The sequence below is a fragment of the Poeciliopsis prolifica genome, unplaced genomic scaffold (assembly GCF_027474105.1).
Source record: "Poeciliopsis prolifica strain line A6 unplaced genomic scaffold, Auburn_PproV2 SCAFFOLD023, whole genome shotgun sequence".
Classification (NCBI taxonomy): Eukaryota; Metazoa; Chordata; class Actinopteri; order Cyprinodontiformes; family Poeciliidae; genus Poeciliopsis; species Poeciliopsis prolifica.
Window position 1 is genome coordinate 2,276,153 of NW_026562398.1, and position 18,249 is coordinate 2,294,401.

General features: G+C 40.3%; 1 protein-coding gene across 1 annotated transcript; it reads right to left on the reverse strand.

The window, feature by feature from the left end:
• Positions 1–2,973: 2,973 nt before the first annotated feature.
• On the reverse strand, positions 2,974–17,503 carry LOC129370398 (DDB1- and CUL4-associated factor 1-like). The gene is made up of 25 exons (XM_055046360.1): positions 17,297–17,503; positions 15,859–15,982; positions 15,698–15,774; positions 15,541–15,614; positions 15,319–15,432; positions 14,228–14,365; positions 13,477–14,073; positions 12,955–13,056; positions 12,715–12,873; positions 12,186–12,365; positions 11,828–12,037; positions 11,538–11,707; positions 11,337–11,461; positions 10,897–11,132; positions 9,435–10,519; positions 9,159–9,357; positions 8,385–8,467; positions 7,867–7,951; positions 7,520–7,753; positions 6,439–6,532; positions 5,964–6,068; positions 5,689–5,762; positions 5,509–5,604; positions 5,132–5,420; positions 2,974–4,018 (listed from the first exon to the last, which is right to left on the reverse strand). The coding sequence occupies exons 2-25, from the start codon at positions 15,969–15,971 to the stop codon at positions 3,963–3,965; spliced, it is 4,695 nt and encodes a 1,564-aa protein (XP_054902335.1). The 5' UTR covers positions 15,972–15,982; positions 17,297–17,503; the 3' UTR covers positions 2,974–3,962.
• Between the last annotated feature and the right edge of the window lie 746 nt (positions 17,504–18,249).

An 18,249-nucleotide genomic window follows, 5' to 3' on the forward strand; every position in this document is an offset into this window, starting at 1 on the left:
GAGTCATTTCCAAGAAGCAGAGCCACTATATAGCAGCGATGCTTTGTCATAGTGCAGTCATCCCCCCCACCCCACACGGATGGGGTGCAACTCATTTCTAAGGACAAGTTCGGCTTAATGATTTGCGAGGATGAATTTCGCTCGAAACTATTCACATCATTTTCAATTCTCCTTAAGGTGCCACTTACAATAAATAATCCATAGTAGCGATTAGTATTTATTATTAGACTTTTTTTCAATGTGTCAGTTTGTGCAACATGTAAACTCCACTTTTAAAATGTCAGGCTTTGGTGTTGCAAAAAAAAAATACAAAAAAAAAAAAGATTACATCTCATTTAGAACTTTACTGCGACAAAAGGCATGACAAGTCCTTAATTCAACTGGAAAAAAAAGTTTGATCAAAAATGTAATAATGTTGTTGTTTTCATAAATAACAATAATAATAATAATAATAATAATAATAATAATAATAATAATAATAATAATAATAAGAAGAAGAAGAAGAAGAAGAAGAAGAAGAAGAAGAAGAAGAATATTTTTCTGACATTTCTCTTTTCTGTCCTTCCACCAAATTAAGTTTTCAGTAGAGGTTACCCTAGGTCAGACAGTCCACACTGTACAAAGGTATCAGTCAGGAGAAGGACAGACTGACATCATACTATCACGACAAATTAGAACTCAGAGTGCAAACTGGACCTTCTTGTCCAACATCAGTGCCTGATCTCACTGTTGGTGTTCAGGGAAGAAAGAATTAAGAGTAATGGTTAAATCCGCTAAGGATGGACCGATGCCGTTTTAATATTGAGAGTGATGAGAGAGATTGCTGTGAGGGATGGCTTTCAGTTTTCCACAAGTATATGATAAGTGAAAGAAAAATGAAATCAGAATTGAAATTTTTATGACTAAACACGAACACTGAATAAAACTTCCCACCTGGTGAAACATGGTGGTAGTGGTGTCATGCTGAGGGAATCTCTTCAACAAAGACAGGAAAGCTGCTGAATGGAAGTTAAAATAGAAGAAAAGGGGCCATTTTGGAAGAAAACCTGTTACAAGGTTACAAAAGATTTGATATTAGGGCATCTTCCAGAAAACTGAAACTTAAAGAGCTGCAGTGATGCTGTTTAGGAAAAGGACATTTGTTAAAATGGCACATTCAAAGTCAAGACACAAATCCAAATGAGGATCATTAGCAAGACTTGATGTTCTTCATACAGCCCATCCACTCTGGCTGAGCTTGCAAAACTTTACAAAGAAGAATGCATGAAATTTATCCTCTAGCTGTGTCAAGCTGATTTAACATATCTACAAAGATTTCATCTGTTATTTTAGCAAAACATGGCTATGCTAACGACTATGTAATGAGACAGTGTGTATTTACAATGCAGGAATACGCATCTTGGCTAATTTCAGGACAGTTGACAAATGAAGGAACATTTTAGACCTTAATCTCATAAAATAGATTAAGGTTGATAGGTGTCGGGTTTTACTTGATAGGTGTCGGGTTTTACCAGTAAAAAAATTATAAAATAAATAAATAATAATGCAATAGGCCAAAAGTTGGCCCTTTTCCAGAGTGGGGAATTCTCTATAAGTTACATCACTTTGCTCTTCTGATAAAAGTTGTACTGGAACAGTTTGTAATTTGCGTTTTTGTGGGCAGCTCCATGTGATGAGAAGTGCAAACAAAACCTGATTAATCCATGGAGTCGTGACTTGTACACGTTGCAAACCCCTGCATGCTCGTCCTATAGATAAGGCTCAGGGAAAACGGGGGGATCTGGCGAGCGCCGAGTAGTGCAGCGAGTCTGATGCAGTGTGGGAGGGAGGGCAGTATTCAGCTGGGTAATTTCTCCCCATCAGAGAGACGCTGTGACTGACTCCCATCTGTCTATTACTTCAAGTGGAACATTGTGGGCGGTTTTCCCAATCACACACACAAAGCAGGGGGAGAAGGGGGTGTTTCATAAGCTAAATATGCATCCCAGACAATAAGCATTTGTTTAAAATTACATAACAAATTACTAGCTTCCAACATGGGTACAGAGAATGTACTATAGTGAAACTGCTCCGTGCAGATGGCACAAATGTGGCACAAAGAACGTTGATGCATATTTTTACTTGCCATTTCTACATTTAGTCCCTTCTCTGCTCACTGAAAGCACAGTCTGCCAGACAGTTTCAGCAGTCCCAAATCAAGTGGACAGCAAACATGAAAGGCGCCAAAAAGCATGTCTTCCCACCTCACCCATCATCTGTTCCTAACACTTACAATGACGGCATGCAATTCTGTAAATATTGGTGAATATTAAATTGTTGGCAGTTAAGTTTTTTCCTCAATCACAATGTCCTCACATCTTGTGCTAAGTTTAGAATCTTGGTCACTAACATCTGTATCAGGTTTATTGATTAATCTAATCAAAAATTAACTTTTTGGAGCGTTGCCCTAATCCCACTCAGGCCTGATCACTGACAGACAAGTTCAATATAGAAATTACTTCCATAGAACCTGCATAACAAGTATGCAAAAAGATCTCAAAATGCAACAAATCATGTTCTGACCGAAAAAAGGTGCTCATCAGGAAAGGGTTATAAAGCAACTTCTAAGGTTATTTGACAGTAGAGAGTCACAGTGGGAACCGTTACCCAAAATATTAAACAGTGATGAGCCATTCTCGCAGCATAAATGTATTCAGGAGGTTGCTAAAGAGCCCAGACTATCATCAGTTCATCATGTGGACTTTGATACGTAGCAGGACAATACACAGCACCGAGTTCTTCCCTGAATGGCTAAAACTAGGTTTTGAGTCATGTTATGTATCTAAACATATCTAAACTCAGTTTCTTAAACTCTGACACGTCTTCTTCTAAAGCCCAAATTTGGTTGCGCTAACATTAAAACTCCTTGTTCATTAAAACTGCTGCAAGCTTAGACTATAAAGACAAGTTGAAACATACCAGATAAGTCATGGGTACACAAAAGAGAAAATTCCGCAGCTTTATTTGTAGTAAAAATACTTTAGATACATACAATCTGTACAGGAAATTTCAAGAACCTCAAAAAGTATCCTAATGGAAAATAAAATTCAAAACCAAACTAAAAGCAAAAGCATGAGGAAAATATGACGAATGCACAAAAAGTGTGCCAGACTTTTTTTTATACATACAGAATAACAGATTTTCTTTTACTGTAAAAAAAAAAGAAAAAAAAAAAGAAAAAGCAACATTCATGCCTTTTGTTTTTACTAAATTGTGTGGCAGATGTATTATTTTAAATGCTCCAGAAAATTAGGAGAACCATTTAAATTTAGAACAGTCTTTTAATAAAATCAGTCACTGTGCTAAATACTGTTTGGAAACACAAACAAAAAAAAAAGAATATAAAAACTGTTTGAGTGAAAAATGCTTTTACTACAGTGTTCACACCATCAAGAGTTCATGTGATATGGCACTGCTGTGTGTGGCATGGTACAGATTTGCAGAAAATAAAAGCTGCAGGCAGGATTCCTGAAGGTTTGAGGAAACGTCAGGATTCTTAGGTGATTAGTTAGCTTCAGTCTTCAGAGTCCTAGTCTTGTGGATTTCAACCTCTTTCAACTATAAACTCTTACCTGTGGCCAAATAGATGTTTACAAAGTGTTGAAGTTCATATGAAATCAAAAGGCCATAAATGTGAGAGCTTATGTTTTCTTTCACCACATCCTCACCTGGATCTCCTCGCTCACCCTGCAGCTCAAGTTTTTTTTTTTTTTCCCTATATAAAGTTATATCATTTACAAGCATTGCTATTCTTCCAAACTCTCACTGTGTTCGGTACAGTTTTAAGCTGGCAGTGCTCCAAGTAGATTACCCGCTGGTTTTCTCTTTTTGGGACTGATCCGCTGCAGATCAAACGTCTGTGAGGAAGAAATCGTGACATCTCCTCTGGATCTCTGCTCTTAAGATGCTGATGGCCCACATCCTCACTCGTTCAGGGATAAGATGATGTCATCTTCAAGGTCAGAGTTGTCCGAGCTGTCTGTTTGTTTGATAGACAAACACAGATTCAGAAATTGGGAATAGAGAAGATTTTCTGCTGAGTAGGTTAGTGGGCGAGGGCAGAAAGTGTCAAAACGGCAAAAACACGGCAGTTTATCGAAATGGCGTTTTCGTTTTTGTTTCCTTCCGCAGATTTTGCTTTCCTTTGTTGAGTTTTGGAATAGATTCTTACTAAAACAGGAGTCTTCAGAGAGGAATGAAACAATGAGCACTTCAGTTTTCCTCAATTACAGCCTTGTATACATTATTATAAACTAGCCAAAAAAGCCTGTTGAAGTTATATAGTAAGGTGATTTTAATATTTCTGCAACTATGTTACCTTAAAAAGAGTCCTCTGAGATGAAAATGTAGCGATGTGGGACCATGGATCCTAAAGTAAGTAGCTAATATATGTAATTCTCCAAAAATCAAGCTTTTTTCCTCATTAACATAAAATACATGGGGGAAATCCCCCATGCTTATTAATGCTTCTTTCTTGTTGAAGCGTTTGCTGCATATGTTGGTTGTAATAGATCTTAATAGTGAAGGTTTACAAACTAAGGCTAATTTCTCCAGCAAAATTGGTATTATTTTCCTACTTCTTGTAAAAACATCGTTTACAGAGAGCCCTGGAGAACCAGAGAGAAGGCTTTTCCTGAAAACGCCAAAATTAATCCAAATTAACTGTCAACTATTACAGCAGCAGCACAGGGATTATAAAGCAGTTGCTACTCTTTCAGATTAAGGGAAGAGTAACAGAGTTCAGCATTTCTGGATAGTTTTGCTCCCTCAAGATCCAAATCCTATTTATACGTAAAAAAAATTAAAAAGGGGATGTTTTCTATGAGACGGACAATTATTCAACATCTCATAGACACAGAAACCAAAACTGAAATAATAAAATAAAAATGAAACATTAAAGAAATATACCAACTCAAGGCCGTTGGGAAGAGAAATGTTTTTAAAAGAGACTACAAATAGCAAGAGAAGCTGCCTGTCTAATATTCTACAACAAAAGAAAAATAGACTTTCAGTATCTATGGATCGACACTTCAAATCAAAATAAAAAATTAGAACCACAGATTAGAAACAGTTAACTTTAAAGGTGGCTTACCATTGTCACCGTCTAGATCAACATCATTATCAGAGTCATCATCATCATCATCGTTGTCGTCATCATCGTCGTCATCCCCGTCTTCATCGTCGTCATCTCCACCATCACCGTCATCTTCGAGAAGACGCGCAACCTCTTCATCTGAAGGAGAAAACTCATCGTTCCCATCGTCGTCATCTTCGTCTTCACCTCCGTTATCGTTCTCCAGCTCGGCAATGAGAGGATCCGTGTCGACGTCGTCATCAGAGTCGTCGTCATCGTCGTCATCTTCCTCCTGATCATCATCCTCCTGAAAACACAGAGAAACAAAAGGTCATTTTTCCAGTGCATGAAGAAGTAGAATGGGTGCTGCCTCAAGATCGCAACATAGTTAGAACCTGATCTTCCTCGTCCTCCTCCTCTTCCTCTGCAAGTCGCTGCCGCCCCACTTCGTAAAGTCGGCACACAGTGTCGGTGTTCACAGAGTCTTGGTTCTGTTGGACACAAAGAAAATGTTTATTTAAATGGCAATTTCTTGAGCTGTTTTATGAATAAAGTATTAGTCATCAATTATTTACCTCAATCACAGCGAGGTAGCAGTCTTTTGTATCTGTGCAAAGGTCAAATATATTCTTCTTGACATCAATTGTGGCTGAAAAAGAAAAAGAGCTTGTAAATCTCCACCAATGTTACAAGAGGGACAAATTATAAACATTGTACTGCAGTGTTTGAAATAAAACCAACAAGTTTCACCAGGAAAACTGCTTGATCATTAAAGATAAAAACAATCACATTTTTAAAAATTGGGAAAGATCAGAAAATGTTTACAACAAAAAAAAGAGAGGGATCTTACCAATTGGTTTGTAATCTGTGGCATTGAAGGTCCTGAACGATGACCCAAATGGACTTTTCATTTGCATTTCCATCATATCATCTTCATCATCTGCTTGCAACATTGCTACAAACACAAAGAGCCACAGAAAGCGACGGTAAATAAATGAATAGAGAAAGCTGGAGAGCCACATTTCTGGCTTCTGAGTGCCTGAAACGGTCAGGCAGCAGTCAGCTCCATCTCTGCATGCCTGCACCTCTTTTTCAGTGAGGGGCCGCTATCCTGTGAAAATCTCACAAGAGATTCAAATGCGCAAACACACACACCTCCACGAGCTCTGTTCACACCTTTCTACAAATATACAGTCTACATTAGCTTGATAATTACCAGACTTTCAAACAACCTCAACAATTTCACACTTGGACTGAGAGCAGAGTTGTAGACTTCATGTCAAACATGCTTTACCCTCCCTTTTTGATATAATTTATGAATTTACCTCCATAAATGACGGTGCCGCTGTTGTTGAAGACTATCCTGCACTGGTCCAGAGCAGGAACTGTGTGGAGGAGGTGAAAAGTCCGCAGGTCCCACTGAGACATGCGGTTAAGAAACATACCGTTTGTCTTCAACTGTGTCTGCTACAAGTTCAGCTACACTAAACAATGATCACATGCCTCTTTATGTAACCATCTACTGGGAAATAACACCCTCTTAGTGGGATAAATATTTAATGCTAAGCAGTAAAATAAATCCTCATTCATCAACTCATCACTGGAACAGCTTCAGGTTCAATTACCAATGGAATTATTTAATTTTGTCACACCAGTGTCTCTGGTGTAAAGAAGCCAGTTATTGAGAACTGATAATGCTGCAAATCCTGTAATTTTTATGAAAAAAACAAAAGTGTGTAAATATATCTTACTGCAGCAGCATATCGTCACAAGGAAAAAAATTTATGAACCTAACAGGGTGCATTTATTCACTGGGAAATGGTTCATGTCGAAAAGTATATATATTTCATAATTCATGGGTACCAAAAGTTTTGGAACTCAAAATTCAATCTTGCCAAGATAATAGCACTTTCCTCTTTACTGAAATCCACAAATCACCCAGAGCAGAAGACACTCAGCCAAAATGGGAAAAAGAATAAAACCAGATTCATTGTTGTGAGGTTTCTAACCCAGAAAGCCAGGGCGGAAATCTGCATTCATGTCATCATTTCTAATCATCTCCAGAAGGCTTTTTTGACTCAGGTAATTATGTTAAAAACTATAATTACCTTACATGATTATTTTCTCACCAAGTAAACATATTCTAAACGGTGAGTCTCCATGTGAGATTAGGCTTCTGCAATGGAAGCTAAGTTTGTTTAATTTAGGATTTTTCCACAGCTTTTTATTAGTATAGATGTATTTTGCCCACAGCAATATGTTTTAAAGAAGGATCATATAGGCTTAAGGATATGAGAAATCAGCATTTACCATTTGTCTGAAAAGTGCATAAATAATATATATTGGGGGGATTAAATGTGGTTATAAGTTCCACCTCATGCTCGTCATTCAGTGTGTGAAGGATACAATTTCTGTGTTGATGATGACCTCCTGGCCGTTGGGATGAAACACCCCACTGATGTTCATGTTGAACTTGTCAAACTTGTGGATGGCCTGAGCCGTGCGTATGTCCCACAGCACGCCATCGTTCAGGACCAGGTCGTCTGTTGGGTTGAAGGTGGCGCAGTTCCTCTTGTAATTGTTGGCTAGGTCTGGGTTGTTGAGAGTCAGAGTAACCTGACCTGTTTGTATGTCATAAATCTAGGAAATAGGAGTGCTTAAAGTGAAAATTTACGCTTCAACTTTGTAATAAACGTCTTTAATTTAACAGTGTCAATAACAGGCTATATTAATAATATATGAAATATACATACGCGTGCTACATGTTCTTTTGTCCCTATGACACGGTCTTGTGAAAGCTTGCTGAACTCCACATAATGGTCACCCAGGAAGGAATGCCTGGATGCAATGAAAGCAATATTTGAACATTTTATCTGAAACATAAAGAATAAGGCTGGGCACTTAAAAATCATGTAGTGCCATAAAGTCACTGCAGATTCCAAGAAGTGGTTTATCCGAGTTCAACCATTTGAATAAATGAATCCAAGCGAAAGAGTTTCCGGGACTGAAGACGCTAGCTCTCGGGCTGTTAGTGTGCATAATTAAACAACATGTAGTGTGTCTGTTAGCTCCTTTTAACAGAATAAAGCTGCTGTTGTACTGAGTGGAGAGGATCCAAAAATAGAGGAACCAGGATAAAAGAGAGGGAAGTTAACTCTGGTGACTGACATTAATTATATGGTAATGATTTGGGCAATTTTAAACTCCATGAAAGTGCAAGTTCTTTTTCGGGGAGAATATTCAATACACGTTAGCTGGGAAATAGACTTACTTCATAATGAACACAGATTTCATGCCCCACAGTGCAGAAAGAGGGTAACTCCACGAGGCTGAGGTTAAGAGCAGAGAGCCATCCTAAAAAGGAAAAATATGATCAGATTTTACCAATGACTACTTTTATAGAACAAACATGTGCATCTCAATAAATAAGAACATCTTCAAAAATGTTTTTTCCCACTAATTCGATTCGGAAAGGTAAACAATTTCTGAATTCAGTTAAAGTGTTTCATTAACACTTTCAATTAACACCAAAATTTGATGTTTAAAATTAAAACCAAAATTAATTTGGTGTTAATACAAATTAGCACCAAATTAAAATCCTAAATTCAATTTCTTAAAAAAAATATATTATTGTAATTTCCAGACTACAATTCATACTTTTCATAGTTTTCCTAGTTCTACAATTTAGAATCGGGTATGACTTATATGTATTTTTTCTTCTTTGTGAAGTCTTTTTTGACTGATGCATTAAATGTTGATTCACACTGACAGACATGAACCAAGGAGTTACTCGTAGGCTGAAAGCAAGATGACCAGAGCTGGAGGAACAGATCAACAGGTGGGTGGGAGGACTGAACTGTCTGGGCTTATAAGTCTTATCCAATATTCTCCAAATTCTTTCGTATGTAAGCTATAACTACCAAATAAATGCTTCAAATATATCACACTGGATTTTGTCAAACTGATTTACAAACATCAATGCATTTTTCACTTATATTTTTTTTTCTTGTGCTACAGCTGTGTAACATCAGATTTCTCTACAGACCCGTGATGGCTCCAGGTGAGTGATTGCAGAGCTGTGACAGCTGTAGCTTGCTTCCTCCTGGCCTGTAAACACATTGTAGAGCTTGAGCTGGCCTGTACAGGTTCCCAGCATCAGGAACCGCTCACGAGCTGAGAAGGCACAACATGTGAATCCGCTCTCATCCTCATCCGCCTCCCTGAATACGGAGATGGGACGGAACCTGGACAAACACAGAAACGGAGGGTGTCGAAAACGGACATGAAGGAGGGTCAGAGAGGAAAGAGGAATGGCACCAACCTGCTGAATATAAGATGCCTGTCAAAGCATCCTCCATCCACGCCTCCATATTTTGGATATATTACTCTACGAGAATGCCGCGATGTGAAATTGATGGGTGCCTGCCGTCTCTGTTTGGGCTCAGGGCATTGGTGGGGGGTGAAAAGAGAGAAAGGTGGGCAGGTTGCGACAGGGTTTTTACAGCGGGCGTGCTGCTCCCTCAGATACTCTGTGATAATACTGTCCAAGGCAGGAGGAGAAGGTAAGTGTCTGTCAAACTGCTTCTTCATGGCTGGACTCTGGCTGAAGGCCCCATGATCAGACTTCTGTCGAAGCACTCGGTTCTTTTTGCAGTTTATGGCACCGCACGGAGTCTGCCGGTCACGAGAGAAAACGATGCGGCCGATCAGCGGCGAGCCGTTGCTACAATGTGAGGCAGACGTGGACGGTATGATGCTAGAAGGCGGTCCAGCCGACTGTGATGTGGAGGGCCGTGCTTGTGGATGGTTGGATGGCGTGGTGGATGAGTGTGAGGGATGGTTTCCGTGTCGTGACCCCACACCGTTGGCCAGCCGTGGGGTGCGGGGGAGCGTAGTAACGGGGGAGGCAGCAGGGGTGGCAGCAACAGCGGGGAAAGCGGAGGCTGAATGTGAACAGTGAGATGAATGTGAAAGGCATGTCATGGGCAGATCTGCCTCTTTGGTGAGTGTGTTTGCTGTGTCATGTAGGCCTTTAGCCACCAGGTGGTTTCGTATGAGAAGCAGCAGCTCCTTCTCGGGGAAGGTGATCTTGGACTGAGCAACCACGTTGGCCCTCTGCAGCCACGCCAGAGACACGTCCGTACCGATCAACAACGGCTTCCCAGAGATCCTTTCCATCAGCTCTGCTGCAAACTTACAGAACTTGACGTGTTCGCTGCGTTTGTCCTGGAGAACGGGCTCTTTCATGAGCTGCTGGATGTGTCCGCTGCTGAACAAAGGCAGCTTGCTGATGATTTGTCTGACAGAGCTGGAGCGAGACAAACCCACCAGAGCTTTGCAGGCAAGAGCTCGGATCTGATCAGCATCTGTGATGGGCATCTTGACAGTAAGCAGGGACAGGAGCACCTAAAGGACAGATACAAAATGTAAGTGTAAAGAAAAACAGGCTTGCAAAGCCTGAAAGTGCGTTCTAATAAAGATTCTGTTTAAAGGAGTTAGATAGTAGCAGAAATTATAAGATTTATCAACACTTAGAAAGGTGTTTGTTTTTTTGTTAATGAGGCCCATTTGCAGATTTAATTTACTAATTAAGTAACCCTAAAACAACTGATTACACTGGTTTTTCTTTAGGGTGTCAGGGTAAAGGAATACAGAATTCTTTTTTTTTAAGTTATTTTGTAAATACTTTGTAATTTAGAAACATCAAAGATGTGTCCATACTTGTAACAAAGCATTCATTCATAAAAAATGCAACATAGATGTCAGGTGTGCTTTAAGTGTACCTTGATCCCGTTATTGGACTGTACAACATTCCACATCTTGGTGAGCACGCTCTCGTTGGCCTTCGTCTGCTGCGGCAGGCGGCGACGGGGAGTCCCCGCGATAAATTTGCCAATGCTGGACATGCGTTTGTCCGGGGCGCACACACAGTTGATGGCAACCTGGAGAGCCGACTTCTGGATCTCTGCATCGTTCACAAAGACCTCTCCCTCTGCGACAGCCAGGACTATACTCATACCTAAGACAAAATAAAAAATAGAAAAATGTTCCTGCACATTATTACTTTCTTTTATTACTTGCTTAGCAACCAGCAGAGAAAGGAAAACCTAAAAAATAAAAAATAAAACTAAGATTACTGGCAACACAAAAGTAGAACTACCCTTTTTGGCAACAAAGTTACAACTAAGTGGCTGAGATTAAATCATCCTCTCGGAAAACTTACCAACAGTAGAAACAGTGGATCCTCCCTCATCCAGCACTGCAACAGGTTCAGACAACAACACCTGCGTCTTTGGAACGACTGTGAGAATACTCAGGATGTCCAGGGCGTATCGTACCGTATCACTCCTACAAGAGTAGAGAAAAAAACTCACAACCTACTTTCAAATAAGTTTAGCGAATGTTTAACGGGACTTGTCTATACCTGCCGTAGTAGGTCCTCCAGTCACATGCAATAGAAATGAGCTGCAGGAGAAGCTGGACACAAGACAGCTTGTGAAAGACCTCTGCTGGTTCCCAGTATAGTCTGAGTGGACCGTATTCAATCAGAAACTCCATCATTTCCACCACCTGTTCACGGCTGTAGCTGACCGCCTGTAGAGTAAGGCAAGCACACAGAATGCCAAATCAGAAACCATCTTCACAACTAAAGCAAATAAAAGGAGATGCAAAACATTATTTTTATACCGATGCACAAATATGTCCTCTGTTTACCTTATAATATGGTTGTGAGTGAATGGGGGCACCTCCCTCTGTGCGCTGCAGAGACTGCTTCACCTGCTCCACCTTGATTGCCAGATGGGCCTCGAAGTACCTGCGCAGAGCCATGCAGGTGTGCTTGGCTCTCTGCCTGCTGGAGAAAATCTCATCATCACTCAGCAGCGCTCCCTGGTCCTCTGGATTCAGGATCTCCAGTGTGCTGATCTGAAAGCAGTTCATCCATTCCACACATTAAATCTATTAAATTTGACAGTGTATTGGCTGTTTGGACATCAATATCTTTGTCACATGGCACAGATGAGTAGGTTTACACAGTTACAATGGGGACAGAGGAAATTTTTTTTCTTCTAACCAGATTGACGAGGCGTCTAAGTCCATCCTGCTTGTCGAAAAGCTCGAGGACGGCCCGGAACGAAAAGGAGATGGAGAAAAACATGGTTGCGTGGCAGCAGCCTGATGCATGCGAGCACTCCAACAGCCACAGCGTGTAACCAACCACATCTGACAAGACGGAGTGGGGCAACATGCACACCTTGAGTAGAGAGAGCACAGTCCTGAATACAAATAAGGCCAGCAACAAAAAAAATAATACACTGAACTCTGCAATACTGTGCTGTTTGGATCTCGGCAGCATTTGACACGTATGATCGATATAAGAAAACAGTACCACTTCAAAAATAACAATTTTAACAGCAACCGAAATATAACTACTTTGCTTTTGGCTCATATCAGCCACAAGAGTATGGCTGCATAGAAAGAAAACATTACTGAGCTTGTCAAAAGCTACTGACTCGCTCTGCCATTGACAGAGATACTCCAAAATGAAGCTATTTCAATTTGAAACACTTCTGAGTTGTATTGTGTGGTAATCTCCTTCATACCCTTTCCATTGCGTCCTGGTTATAGGCGAGGTAATAGAGGCACAGTGACACTCCTGTTGCAGCCATCGAAGGTCTTGGGATTTCCAGCAATTTCTGAACGCCTCCATGAGCAACAAACTCTGCAGCGAACTTCTTGTGCAATAGCAGAGATGCCAAATACTGCAAGATGGAAAACTGCATGAGCTTAAGGAACATCACGCTGTTTGAGTAACAAAAAGAGTCAAAGAAAGAAAGATTTACTTTCAGAGCCTCAAAGGTCAGCTGGACATCATTGGTCTGTTTTAGATCCATATAGTGCATGAGGAGCTCACGGGCTCCCATCTGCATAAACACTGCCAGAAGCTGTAAACCATAAAGGCATAAACAGCGATAGTTTAACACACTTTAAAAACCTCCAAAAATGGTTTTAAACAACATATAGTAAATTCCTTGAAACTAAACAATTATGTAGTCTAAACAAATTCTTTCATCTGAATTATCAAGATGGAAGGATGACACCTGCTGGTGACTTTGCAGCATGACAGTAGATACATTCTCCCGACTATACAAAATTATTTTTACAAAATCTATATAAAATACATAATTGCGCTCCACCATAAAGAGTACATGTGCTGAAGGTGATTTTGCTTCCATTCATGCATGCAAAATATGACGACCTCACCTTTCAAACACCAACATTTAAGCGTTAAGTGAAGAAGAACATGATCAAAATAGTTTTGAACAAGCTGTAAAGTCCTATGCTCATATTTGAATGAGACCAACCTCCTGATACTCTCCCAGAGGTGTGAGATACTGCAGGATGAGCCTCTGCTCAATCTCTGGAGTCAAAGGGTCCAGATGGTAGTTGTTACCAATAACCCAGGGACTCATCTCTGACCAGCTGCTGTTGGAAAGCTCGCTTAAGTTCCTTTCTGGATCCGGCAGAGAAAAATTCAGCTTCTGTTTTGAGGTTCTGGCATTGTCTCTCTCCATCCTCCTCCGCATGTAGCCGCTGCCATCAGACATGCCTGGGTGTGTCAGTGAACCTGGGGCAGACATGGGCTTCATCATGGTTTTAACAGCTGAGCTGGCACAGCTGCTCGTCCTGTGAGGCGAGCTGAAACGGAACGACAGTTCGTTTTCGGGCTCAGCGCTTGAAAAGGGAACTTCAGCGTCTTCTTGCGGCCCCACTGCTTCCTTTTCGTCTGGATTTTTACATGGCGAGAAGGGCTTGTCTTCAAAGCCTCCATCAACAGCCTCCTCATCTAAAGGCAGCAAAGGCTCGCTGAGAGTCTTCCTGGGGCTGGGTCGTTTGATTTCCCGTTTGTTCTCAGCATCCTTATCCTGAAGCTCACGCAACCTGTGCAGCATCAAAGGCACCTGTAAAAGTAAAGCACAAATAATAAGCAAATGGACCCTTACAAATTGTTACGAGCAAACTGTGGGGCAAAATGTCATTTGTTACTCACTATAAACTTCTGAATTATTCATCAATACAAAGTGACATAAGAGACTGGGGACACCCCCTACTGACCAAAACAGAGTTCTCCTCTCTGTAGTTGGCAGCAATGTCCTGGTTCTCCATGGCGCCCGCCAACAGGCCTGTGGCATAGATTCGTAGAGGCTGTTCAGCCTCCTGAGCCCACTTAAAAAGTCTTTCAACGATGCCCTCCTGAAAAAAAAAGAGGCACGCAAGATGGTGAATAATACATAAACCCACGAAGATCAACAGAATGAATCAGAGAAAAAATACAAAGCAATATATTTGATTGTATTTATGATGTTTGAAGCATTTTTGTGAAATAACTATATGGCAATAGAGGAATATCAGTCCATCCCGACAGAGGATAGTGAACAACCCTCTATATATTCTCTATACAGAATACAGCAATCTTGTAGATGATATGAAGCTCCCCACTACAAAAGCAAGCAGTTTACAAGTCTTCATCAAATTCTTAAACAAAGCTGCTTAAATCAAATACAGCAATAGCTCAAAGCGTTTGTGTAATACTTGTTATGTCTGATTCTCTATGTTTATTGCAGAAAGGGGGATCAGTGTGTTCAACCCCAAAGTGAAAACATGAGGGATGAATGAGTGCACAGCTATGAAGAATGGCAACAAAAAAAAAAGTATAACCAACATGCCATAATGTTCCTAAGTTCCCACGTTAATTCTGGAATTCAACTATTGGAGTATGAATTAAGAATCAAACTGATCTGGAATATGTACTGGAGCTCAGAATGGCCAAGACTAAAAATTATTCATAAAATTGATTGACTTTGATTCCTCTCAACTTCACCATCAAAAGAAAACATTCAAAAACATTCAAAAACTTCATAAAAAAATATTTTTTAATGAAGTTTTACATTCTGTGGATAGACGAAATAATCTAAAACGTGTCAGCAATCATGAACTGATTAGCAATAACAGCTGCCACAGTATTATGTTACTTCCTGTTTCCAACTGTCAGTTTCAGAGAGCAATAACACAATTAAAAAGACTTATTTTTAGTTTCAGAAAACTGAAATGTTTAAAAGTTCAGCAAAATATGAACAAAATACACCACAAACACACATCCACACACATGTACACAGACAGACACAATGAGGGTAGATGTACTTTACCTTTTCTTGAAATACCACAGCTGTCTCCAGCCCAGGCATGATGTTCTGCAGCAGGCGACAAGCTGCAGCATTTAGAGAGAATTCTCTGCTGGTCATCACATAGCTGTTCACCAACTATGAAAGGAAACATTTACTTCATTTTAAATTAACTTCTAACCAATATATTAAATGAAGTTAAATATGGCTCACTAAGGCAACTCAATACTACTGATTAACGCTTACTGTATTCATGAATTCATCATTTTTGAACAAGATCTTCAGAAGGTGCCCTAACATGCCTTCTGGATCAGCTCTCCCTAGTGGCCAAGAGGGGTATGTCAAAAACATGCAGAATATTTAAGATTTGCAATTATGAAATCTGTTTTCCTCTTTTTCATACCAGGATGCCGATCATCAAAAGGGTCAGGGTCTGCTTTGTGGTACTCTTCTGTCTCCTTTTCAACAAGCTCTGAGATTCTAAAAGTCAATAGAAAGACCCTTTAATTCATTCTAACAGTATTACAGCTCATCACATACATCAGACCCAAGCCTACTACTTACTTTGAGAGGATGTTGACCAGCTCCTGTGTGTTGCCTTGCTGCTCCCTCTCCCACTGTTCCAGCAGAGCAGTCAGCTCTGCCTTTGAGTCCACGGAGGCAGACGCTAACGCCATGGTGACGCAACCTGCAAGAATAAAATGTACTCAAGACATGTAAAATACCAGAAATACGTATTTACAGTTCATTGTACATTGCAGGAGAACAGAGAACAGGAAATAACTTTATTCCTGGCCAAGTTATGATCTCAAAACTTGGCCAAGTTTTGAGGTGATACTGAGATTTCAGGGACTGGTGGAAACTTTTTAGAAACAATCTACCCTACTGATTATTCAGTTTATAGTTAAATGTAAATATTGAGCTAATTTGAGGTACAATGAAAATTCCCTCAAAACCAGTTAACTTATAACTCCCACTGTAATGGAAAAATCTCACATGGAAGAAAGAAAGAAAACACATGGGTTAGTTAATGAGTGGCTGAGAGGTTCAAAGATAACCAGCTCAATGATCTGTGCAAATTACAATGAGAAAAGGTAACCCAGTAGAAAATGCTAGACAAGCTTTCTTATGGTTCCTGCACTTTTCATATTTTCAAGAAATATCCTTTCACAGTAGCTCATCTCCCATGCAACTATCCCTTACTTTAATATTCATAAAGCACGGACATGCCCTTTTTCCGCTTGGCAGTTGAGACACTCTCCATTCTTGGCCTCTGCACTTGTATTTTTGCATGTTTTTAAAATCTCCTCTCATTTCCTGTTTTTGACATGCATGGTGTCCCAGACCTGAATATTTCTTATGAGGCATTACTGTTCTGACATAACCTGCTTTAAGTTCCTCTGTTGTTCTCTAACAACGATCTTGGTCTCCACTCAGCGCTACTCAATTTGATGCTGAAAACGTGAAGGTTATATAAACACAACAGAACATGTTGACGGGCTCACAGGAAGTTATGCCAGCTGATGTTTGCAAACCAAAAACAGACGCAGATGATCCGCTCTTCTGCTGCAGGTGCAGCTGTTCTCTTGGGAACACAACCGTCAAATTTAGCCTTTTCTTAAAATATCGATTAAGTAAGAAATATACTATACAATAATTATGAAACAACAGTCCGAACACTTGCCATGTATCCCCGTATATTATTTAATGGGGTTTTGTTTATTCACAACGCTGCAGGCAGCTGGAAACGCCGCTCACTACTGCGATGTTTGCTACTTGGAAAGTGGCTAAACATGAGAGCTAACCTCATTATTGTTATAACCAGACTTTCAAATCACAACTTTATCATTCCGTAACAGCTCTGTGACTCCTCGGACCATACAGCTTATTTCGCGGAATCTAGAGAATATAAGGACCGGTCAAATCTGCCTGCAATGGCACATACACGGCATTACAAGGTTCTAGCAAAAACCTGGCTATTTAGCCAGCATGCTAACTTTACCTCGTTTTTTCTCTCAGTTCTTCCTTGGTTTGCCAAAGTTACACCGAGACTCAAATCCACAGACACAAGCCTCGACTTAATTATTGTTTGCCGAGTCTCAGCGCATCGATAGCCGTCTCCCAGGTACCGCTATATTTATTTTTATGGTAGCTTTGCGTGCACGGTTTGTTAGCATTATAGCGAACACGTTCTTCGCGTCATATCACTGGCGACTGTCCACTTTTAATGACGAGTAGCGATGGGAATTTCGGCTCTTTGCAGAGAGATGGCTGATGTGTCTCGTCTCCCAAAGAAGAGCCGGTTCTTTCGGCTCCCAAATGGCCCTTCATTATCAATTGCAGCCCAATATTTCAGTATAATTTGGGAATTAGAGATGTTTTGCATGACAACTCCTTTTTACATTAAATGAAGCCTTATACTTTCTTAATATTATTTATTCGTTCTGCTTCAAAAAAAAGCACATTACTTCTACACAAACAAATGAACAAAGCATCGCAAACAAATCTACCGAACAGACCCGTAAGAGTAACTTATTTTTTATTCTCTCTCCACTTCTCCTCTGGTGTGCTGCTCGTTGCACTTCCGTGTTTGTAGCCCCGCCCCTTACAATAAATAAAGGCTCTCAGTGAGGAAGCCGAAACGTTCGCGACTGACCCACCACTAATGCCCAGTTCACACTACACGATTGTCGGGCCCGATTTTGCCCTTACGACAATCTTAGAACGTTCTGAGTTCTAAAATTGTCGCTTCCGACAATCATAACCGATCTTCCTGTAGTGTGTGGTGTGTTACGACTGATCGGGTCTAGTCGGTGGAACGTGTTTAATCATCTTGGCTCATTTATCACAATGTCTGTGGCGTTCCCCCGACTTGTTTTGTTTTTTAATGAAAGATAATAGACCTTTTTTACAGGAAGCTGTATCTGATAGGGCTGTGGCACTTCCTGTTTTGGT